The sequence below is a fragment of the Channa argus genome, chromosome 17 (genome assembly GCF_033026475.1).
Source record: "Channa argus isolate prfri chromosome 17, Channa argus male v1.0, whole genome shotgun sequence".
Lineage (NCBI taxonomy): Eukaryota > Metazoa > Chordata > Actinopteri > Anabantiformes > Channidae > Channa > Channa argus.
In genome coordinates, this window is record NC_090213.1 from 2,466,339 (window position 1) to 2,476,235 (window position 9,897).

Genomic DNA, 9,897 nt, shown 5'->3' on the forward strand with positions numbered 1-9,897 from the left:
GAGCTCCGATCATGTGGTATTAATAGTCGACGGGGTCAGAGCTGACTTCACATCGCAGCATCAATCTGAATTACCACACTGACCTCATAAACTTTTCAACACACGCCTGCCTGCTGAGAGCGAGAGAGTTTGGGCCGAGCACTTTTACCCGCAGTACTTTATCGATTATGTCAGTCTGAAACATAAACTGAAAAACACAACTGCACACGCTGTGTGTCGGCTGTAATTAGATGCAGCCACTCTTTTTTTAAAAGATGAATCACGAGACCAGAACCCTCAGCACTGGCCCGAGGACGACGTTTGTGTCGGTAGCATCAGTGGATTTGCAGCGGTAAAGAAGAATCTCACGCTCAGTGCAGCTACGGTGTTAATGAACTTAATTAACCTTCGTGTTTTGTGTTCTGAATAAAATATGGGATCCACTGGGAAAAAACTGGGGATCAAACCGCTGACCCTGTGGCCTTACCAACTGATCCACAGCGGCCCCTGTAGGTCTTATGTCTTCTGTATGAGGGGAGGGGGGACAGGTATTGAAACTGGAAAGAGGCCAGACTCATGTTATGCTGCTACGCGTAAAACCTTTCAATTTAATATCAATATTAATGTGCACTGCTTTCAAATTACTTGTTTTATTTTTCTTCTTTCTCATTATTAATATTATTAATATGCTTCTTCTTCTTCTTCTTCTGATGTGTGGTTCACCCTTCAAGCTAATCGGAGAAGCCCGATCCCGCCTTTGTGTACTTGTACTCGTAAAACGTCCCAGATACTGCACCAGATACCACGTTAACCTCTGCAAGTAGGTGGAGGTGGAAAAATGTTTCCAGCTGTTTAGAGATAATTGATGAGGACACAGGTGAAGCTGAATACAAACTCTGCTGTGCTACAAATCCGGTTACGAACAGTCTGCTCATGTTTCTCAACAATATTTGAAAAATGTTAAATATTTGCGACTGACATCGCCATCGACGCTGGTTATATACAGTAACATAGGTAGTTTCACCTTCGTATTCCTGTGTTGTCTGTGCTTCTCCGAACAGAATCTCGCCCTAAATCTGTGCGTTGTTTGTCTCGTTTTTCTTCTCACTTTGTTCTTCTCAGCGAAAGTCGGCCCGTTTATCAAACCCCGGGATTTGCATAACTGCACTGGACTGATGAGGATTTTACCATCCAGCAACTCATACTAGAAACAAAACAGCTTGTATCAGTACTCTGTTGAGTACTCAAATCTAAGTGCTTGTACTCAGGGTGTGAACCGTGGTTTGGGGACATCCCTAGTTGCACCTATTAGTCTCTACATGTCATCATGTAGAAGACACATCAGTTCATCTCGGCCCCGATTCAGCCGAGTTAACACTCTCGGTCTCCCTCAGTGAAATGTTGGACAGAACTAATTGTTTGTGGGTGAAACAAGACTTTTCAAAGTCCCATGTTTGATGTCATCACTGGATACTGTATTAGTTCTACACAGTTAAATAAATCCTGTTTTTCACCACATGATGTCACTTGTTGTCTGCGATTCCAGGATATGATTTACAAAGTATCACTTAACATCCATCTGGGTCTTATTGTTTGGGGTCAGACTTATTCTGAAGAAGAAAAGTCGTCCCATGGACTTATGTTACAAACCCACACACACACACACACACACTGTTGGTCCAGCTTGGCTTGAAATATCCTTTTGTTACCAAATCAGTCAAAAGGAAAAGAAAACCAGAAGTAAAAAACAAGAACTAGTGCTCCAGACTGGCAGCATCCCGTAATGCGCCGCACGGTAAACAGGTTTGCTAAAGCCGGTCACAGAGTCCTCAGTCCCCCTTTGTATAAAAGACCTGAAGAACATAAGTTTTATATTTATCTTAGCTTTTTCACTTTCTCTTCCTGAGAATCGCTGCTTCATGCTTGTGTAATCTACAGTATCACAATCAAGGTTGGATCTTATTTCTGCGCCGGTGAAGAGGAGATTATTCCATAAGCAGAATTGCAGGGAAACACCATTTGGTGGATCGTAAACCATTTTATGGCCTTTAGAGCCAGCTGGTTTGCACATGACCTCTTAGTTATATGGCCGTTAAACAAACACACTTGCACACAGATAATGGAAATCAGCAGCGAACTGTTTCGGACACGCTGTAACCGTTTCCGGGGGAACAATGCGCGGCACAGGATGAAAGCTGAGGGCGGACACGGGGGTTTCTAGATCACTCTTGGAAGCCAAACTCCAAATTAATTTCATTTCCTCTCGTTCAATCAATTTCGGAGTAAAGACGCCAACTCTGAGGGCATTTCGTTTCTTTTTCCACATTTCACAACGTCTCTAAGCAACTGGGCTTCTAAGAAAAAGTGAAGTCAGAGAAAGTGAAGTTGGATTTTTCATTTGCAGGTCGAAAAAAACTGGACGTTTGTGGCTGTTGACTGTGATGAGCTGGAAACAAACTGAGGAAATGAGGAAAGCAGCTCTTCCTCAGTGCCTCACATTACAAAACTAGACTTGCATACACAACTAAATACATGAATACTAATAATACAGCTTTTTATTATTAGCTTTTATTAGGACAAAAGTTCAAATCAGGTGTTTTCAGTGGTTTTATTGTACTATGGGTTACATGCAAATCTACTCAGTATGATTGTTTCCTCATGCAACATGTTCAACAGGTGCATGAAGACCAGGACTGTGAGCCGCAAGCCCCACGTGCGGTTTAGGCAACAAAGCCCTTCGGTTAAGGTTCGAAAAGTTGGATTTGGGATTGAAATTTGCACGTGACTTCCACTAATAGTGCTGCTAAAACAGTAATAGTAATATTAACAATACTACATCTTTCTCTGTGCACTTTGAATTTATTCCGCCTCTCACTGCTCAGGCAACTGTAACCAGTAATCATGGGAGTAATCAAGTATTTGTCAGATAAAAAAAACATCCCGACGGCTTCTCAGAGTCAGGAAATTCCCCGTCTCTCTCAGCCAGACAGGAAACAAGATCAGCCGATTAGGTAAAGTTGCCTCCATCATCAACATCATTGTCAAGTCACGAACAATAAATGAAGGAATAAAGTGATAAACAGCGTAGAGTGAATTCAAATCAGGAGGAAAACATGCAAAAGTAGTTTCTCCACCTACCCTGACAGCTGCTCTTCAGCATTATTTCTCTCTCTCTTACAAATAAAACAAAAGTTCTTCACATACAATTAAATTCAACCATCTCCTTCTATCTGTGGTGTGTGCGTCTGTCTGACAAGCTAGTTTTATATCCCGGCTGGTGAGATGTAACCACAGCATAAATAACCTCCTGCTGTCATTCAGCTTGAAGAGTATCATTCACTTGTTAGTGAGGAATGTGTGGAATGGAAAACCACGGCGGTGTTAAAGCAGGGAGGTGGGACGGAGAGGACGGCGAAGAGGGACAGTAAGAGAAAAATGGGCTGAGACGAGGAAGGAAAATCAGTGGGTGAGGGGACAAAGAGTGGGGGAGAGAACGATAAAAAAAAAAAACAGGAAGAGAGGGCTAGAGAGAAGGAGACAAGGGAGGAAGGAAAGGAGACAAAGTGGATTGATGGGGTTGGAAAGAGAAATATGGAAGGAAAAGGATAAATTGGTGGGAGAGAAGAAGAAGAAATGAAACAATTGGAGGAGAGAAGGGACGAGATAGGAAAAGGAGTGAGGAAAGTCAGATGAAGAACAAAAAACAGAACGAGGAGGAGATTAATGATGAAATTATTTAAAACATATATTAAAGAAGGACAAAGGAAAGATAGGAAGGATGGAAAAGAACAAGGAGAAATGAGAGAAGATAAAGAAGAAAAGAACGGAGGAGTTAAAATAATGTGAGACAAAGAAAAAAGAAGAAGGACTAAAGATAACAGAAGGATAAAAGATGGGGAAAGAAAAATGTATTAGGCAAAAAGAAGATTGAGAAGAGGGGGGAGGAGAAGTGGGGTTGGGGGGGGGGAAGCCTGCCTGTTATGGCAGAACAGCTCGGGGTTGCTAGATTGCATCATCGCAGGATCAGCCTTCTATTAATAGGATAACGTCAGCCCTCTGCTCCTCCTCCCTCTCCCGTAGCGCGCCCTTCTACGTCATTACGCCCCGCCCCTTCTCCTCCACCGATCAGTATAAGATCAGGGTGATGCAACGCACTGGCCACAAGCGCAACTTTACGCACCAGCAGAAGCCGAAGAGCGAGTGAAGCGACATCCAAGACTTGACTGTGACGAAGAGGTGTTCGCTCGTTTTTCTCCAGCGCGTCCGATCCGGCCACTCAGAGCTTTAACAGGTAGGTTGGAGTTTGGTTTCCGCAGCGGGAGGAGGAGGTGGTGGTTGCTCCGTGAAACAGGCGGTGCTGGGGACGTGTTGTCCCGGTCAGTGTAGCGGAGCAGCCCCGGTGCGAGTCTGCGCTGCCGGGACTTTGAAACTTTGAAACTAATGTGATTTCGATGTCCTGCTTAAGCTGTTATTATTATGTTATTATTATTATCATTATTATTATTATTATTATCATTATTATTATTATTATGTTTTATCTTTTTATTTAGGTAACTGGTTTTACGAGTTAAGGTTGGGAGTTTAAGATTTGGACATAAGTTTTTATTTTAAAAGAAACTTTTATTGATAAGCTACAGATATAACTATAACTATACAGATATAACCAAATCAGGTAAATTAATAATATTACTACTACTACTAAATAAAATAATAAACATTTTTTGGTTTAGACAAACAAATTAAAATAGGTCACAATTAAACAGACTACTCTAGCCCTTTATTTTATTATACATATATAAATATATAATATATTGCATGAATGTGCTTGTTCTGCCTTTGATCTCAGGAAGCAGGATACAAACACAATCGTGTTATCAAGCTGTCAGTTTGAATTCTCTCTGACTCACTTCTCTGTTTAGATAACAAACACAAACACACCTATTAGTAATTACCTTTAATGGTTTATTGCATTTTTTCCAAAAGCCAAATGTTTGTTCAAGTTTGTGGAGGATATTTGACTTTGTGGCTGTGAAATTTTCCTCCTCCTTCTCCGAGTTGTGTAACGTGATGATCTTGATATTTTAAACTGACTCTATGGCTTTTGTTTACATTCTTGTGCAACATTTAATGCCACACTCAGCATTAATTGGCGAAACCCTCCCCGCCCACAGTATCTCCACACACTCTGAATGACTTGACTGTAGTTTGTAGACTTACTACAAAGTCTTTAGGGAGAGAATGTAGCTTTAAGAAAATCGGTTACAGTAACTGTGTTTTTTACTACTTAATATTATTATTATTATTTGTATTTGAATCCTTTATGATTTTCTGAATCTTTATAAGTATATGTACAGTAACTGTAAACCGGAGATGGCTCTGACTAACCTGGTGATAATGTGCTGTTTTCAGAATGATGCTGCAGCACTCGGGCCCATCGCTGGCTGACATCAGCTGCTCCGCCCTGGTGCCTTGCCTGTCCCCGCCCGGCACGCTCACCCTGGACGACTTCACCAACTTCACACCCATCGTGAAAGAGGAACTGCGACTTGCCATCCAGACCAAGCGCCTGTCCAACGGTCTCAGCGCCGACGTGAGCTCCGACGGCGCCAGCTCCAGCTCGGACCGGGCCTCCAAGCCGTCTGGCCATGGGTCTGGGGTGAGGAGAGAGGTGAGGCAGGGGGAGATCACAGCATGTTGCCATCTGGATTCTTTGACAGTGATCGTGTGTTTATGGGCTGTAGTTACGAGTCAGGCATTGAAAGTTTATGTCTGTGTGCTTTTCAGATGACACCCGAGGAGCACGACAGGAGGAAAAGGAGGAGAGAAAGGAACAAAATTGCTGCTGCCAAGTGTCGTAACAAAAAGAAGGAGAAGACAGAGTGTCTTCAGAAGGTGGGTTCAGCTTAAAGGACGGAGCTTGCTCCTTTTTAAAAGGCAGTTTCAAGTTTTTAAAGACTTCAGTAGAACAAGAAAATTAAACTTGATAAACCTTTTAAATATTGCTTCATGTGTTTTGGTGATTTTCTTTTTTTTTTTTAACTAAAGTACAAAAGCAGCTTGCAAAGCTTTCACAACCAAATTACCCTTAAAGTGCCACATTACCAATTCTCCCCGTCCCTCCCTGTCTCTTCTCTGCAGGAGTCGGAGAAACTGGAGAGCGTCAACGCCGAGCTGAAGGCCCAGATCGAGGAGCTGAAGCAGCAGAAGCAGCAGCTGGTCTACATGCTCAACCTGCACCGGCCGACCTGCATCGTACGAGCCCAGAACGGCCAAACGCCGGAGGACGAGAGGAACCTCTTCATCCAGCACATTAAGGAGAGCACCTTACAACTCCACAACCTCACGTCCACCGCCACCACCACCTCCTCAACCACAGCCACTTCCACGGGACTTCTGACCCTCGATCACATCCAGTGTCCCAGTCACCTATGAGTAACCAGGCATCTTTGCCCCTTTTCTAAAGACTTAGGATGCTGCCACTGATGTAGCACAAACTGTTCAAAGGCAGGTGGAGCTGCCACATTGACTTGAGGCCTACGAGTAACGGTGAGATGCCACAAATTTCCACCTTCGGATGACTGCCCCTTCTCATTCACTGTGCCCAAAGCTGCTAGAGAGAGTGTGGCCTAGAGTGACCTCCCACTCCCCGAAACTGTAGCTGCTGATTGGACAGGAAGGTGCCAATAAACAGCACCTTGACTTGCATTACATTTTTTAAATTTTTTTCTGAAACTTTAGAAAACAGTCAGGGCCAAGGACAGATGCACTAAAAAACAAACAAACATTAAACTGTTTTATTATCATTTACAGGTATTTTTGAATAGATGGGAGTTTGACTTAGTGTCAGATTGTTTTGTACCAAAGTGTAATTTCAAGGTGATCAAGGCACATAATTATTTACTGTTCACCCACAAAGAAAGTCGACCTAGAATGAATGTGTGAGTGCGATTGAGGTGAGTCACCGACTTTGAAAAAAGTTGTTTGTGCTTTGTGTATTAAAAATAATATATTTATTAAGTAACTGCTGTATATGAACCCTGTCTGCTTGTCCTTTATACAGCTGCTAAATTTGCTGCTACTACTAACCACTCAGGATCGAGGCTGGCTGTAGAAGTTAATATCAGATGTGTGTGTTTTTTTTTTTTTTTTAATATTGCCTAATTTAAGAGCTAACCTCTCAAAGTATGAGTACAAGTCAGGGTAGTAGTAACTGTCACAAAGGGAAACGTATGTTGCAGACAGGGTTTCTGCATTCAAACAAACTTAAATGCAGATGATACTCTTGTTTTTCTTAACCATTTGAAATGTACTAGTAAGCAGAATTGTCCCAGCTGAAAATTTGGATACTTTGTGTGTCTGTGTATATATATAATTCACAAGTACACTTTATTTAGCATTGCATTCCCTCTTAAACAGACCCAATGTTCATTTTTACACCTTCTGTGACGATGAAGCTACACGAGTGTTATTTCTCAGATGTGTTTTCTACCAAAAATCTTGTATGTCGTCATTATCCGTATGCTAATGTATGTTAACACCAGAGGCCTCCGTTGGTTTTGACAGAGCAAAACAAATGTATTTATTATTAATATTTGATTTGGCAGTTATGTTAACAAGATATCATTAGCTAGGTATCAGTGTTGCATCAGCTCTCAGATCATTGCGCTTGACTCTGACGTTACTCAAGAGGAAATTATAGTGTTTTCCACACTTTGAGTATGTAGTTTCAACTCGCTGCCAAATCTTACTCCCTCTTTTCCCGCTTGTCCGTTATCTTCAACGTGAAACTCCTCGAGTCCAAAAGAACCTGAGGAAGCATAACAGTCAAGTGTCCAGCAGAAGCCTGTGCATCTATGAGCAAAACACTCAAACTCTGTTTACGCCATTGAAAACGTCCGTCACAGCACTTCCAAGCAGACTGAGCGTCCTGGTAGTGCTACAGCACCTTTGCATTTTACTAGCCAAGAAACACTTCAAACAGAAGGCTAATGATTATTTTACTTATAGCACATCATATTGGTTCATGGTGAGGACTGAAGTTTTTTTTTTTTTGGTTTTTCTGTCTGCATGGAAAACACTTCAGGGTAGGAGCTTTGTAGAAGAAGGTTGTTTGTGTGTCTGAACGCACAGAAGTTACACAGGTTTAAAAGGATGCAGGCGTCTGTGTGTGTTCGTAGTGTGTATGTTGGTGTCGCCTTGTTAGTCACGGCTTGAATGCTACCGAGCACTGAGTTCGACTCGAATGTGTTCTATTGTGCCTGCTTCTACTGGAGGCTGTTTTTTTTGTTTGGTTTGGTAGCAGCTTGACGCCTAAACGAATAAACTGTATGCTGTCATTCACTGTTACAATTTGTGTTTTTGATACTTTGATAATTAAAAAAAGTGTATTGCAAATGACGCCTCCAATGCTGTTTTTTGGAAATATGCTCCTGGAATCCAGAGAGCGACTGCTGTTGTACTCGCGTCACCGCCGCCTTCGTCGTGGCGAGTGGCCTGATCTGCTAAGCTGCTAATCACAGCGGTCTCTCTCACGGACGGGGTCGACACCGACTCAACATGAGGAAACAGATGAAAAGATTGGGGTCTGAGTAACACCAGTGGTAGGATGCTCACGGTCTGACACTGACCAACAACTTGGTGCCACACAAGAAACAGAAAATCCAAGTAGGAAAACTCTGAATTATTTAACATCTTCGTGTTCCAGCAAAAAAAAAAAAAAAAAAAAAAAAGCCCAGAATTTTTGAGACAAAGCAAAACTAGATCTGGTTTCACTTTGAAAAACTTCCAGAGTTTGACATCTGCAGTTACGACACACAAAATAAATTAGTGCTTCGTCTTCCTGCTACTTCTACAACGGACAACATGTGATTTTGTGGACATTGACTCCAGAGGGTTAATAACACTGAACAAGTGTCATTTGTTTTGTCCCCTTCTGTGGTTGGGGGACTAAAATGTTGGACCAAATTTTAGGTCGCATTTATGTAGAAAAGGGTTCACAAACACAAACACTGCAGTAAACCTAATGTTTGTGAAGCGTATAATTAATGATCTGCAGTGTCTAAAAACTAAATAAACACGTTTAAATAATTTATTAGCATCTGTTGTTTTCTGTACACGTGCAAATTTTGCGACTCAGTTGCATCAGCTCCATTTGTTTTTTTATTAATACAGTATAAGCTGCAAATATTAGCAGATAAACACAGGCGGCTGCTGTCAGAGGGATCGTTTTTGTTTAGTCGCTCATCCCCTCAGGCCCTTCATGGAATTTCTTTTTTTTTCCACCGGCGGAGAATTTCATAACAAACACGAGTTCACCTACAGACTTCCTACATGTGAGCTCAGAGCAGCTGTGTTTGTCCTGAGGAGACCAACATGACCGAACATGTCGGCTGCTCCGAGACACACAGGGAAAGAGAAGGGGAGACGCCGAGGTGTCCACCAGTACCAGCTGATCAGACATGACTCAGTGTTTGTTATCTGTGAAGATAAGCTGTGAAGCCCTCTTCAAAAACATATCAGAGCGGGATTCGTTTCTGTAGCTGCAGTTCAGAGGGAATATTGTGCTCTTGGCAGCTGTAGTGGATTCCAAACACTAAATATGATCAACTAATAAATTACAGGGTGTTAGTTTTTGGAAGAGTTGTTTGCAGACGTGTACGTTCATGTCATCAGCAGTGTGTGTGTGTGTGTGTGTGTGTGTGTGTGTGTGTGTGTGTGTGTGTATATAGATAGATAGATAGATAGATAGATAGATAGATAGATAGATAGATAGATAGATAGATAGATAGATAGATAGATAGATAGATAGATAGATAGATAGATAGATAGATAGATAGATAGATAGATAGATAGATAGATAGATAGATAGATAGATAGATAGATAGATAGTTAGTAATTGCTTGTACCTGGTTTGTGAAG

At 41.9% G+C, this 9,897-nt stretch overlaps 1 protein-coding gene across 1 annotated transcript; it reads left to right on the forward strand.

The window, feature by feature from the left end:
• The first annotated feature begins 4,111 nt into the window (after window positions 1-4,111).
• On the forward strand, window positions 4,112-8,373 carry atf3 (activating transcription factor 3). The gene is made up of 4 exons (XM_067482197.1): window positions 4,112-4,270; window positions 5,389-5,647; window positions 5,764-5,871; window positions 6,118-8,373. Exons 2-4 carry the CDS (start codon window positions 5,390-5,392, stop codon window positions 6,409-6,411), a joined length of 660 nt encoding a protein of 219 aa, XP_067338298.1. The 5' UTR covers window positions 4,112-4,270; window position 5,389; the 3' UTR covers window positions 6,412-8,373.
• Window positions 8,374-9,897: the final 1,524 nt, after the last annotated feature.

Excerpts from the sequence above, each read along its gene's own strand:
- atf3 (XM_067482197.1), top strand. The coding sequence starts at position 5,390 with ATGATGCTGCAGCACTCGGGCCCATCGCTGGCTGACATCAGCTGCTCC. Across the intron at positions 5,648-5,763 it reads GGTCTGGGGTGAGGAGAGAG|ATGACACCCGAGGAGCACGA; the intron begins GTGAGGCAGGGG and ends TGTGCTTTTCAG. Across the intron at positions 5,872-6,117 it reads AGACAGAGTGTCTTCAGAAG|GAGTCGGAGAAACTGGAGAG; the intron begins GTGGGTTCAGCT and ends TCTTCTCTGCAG.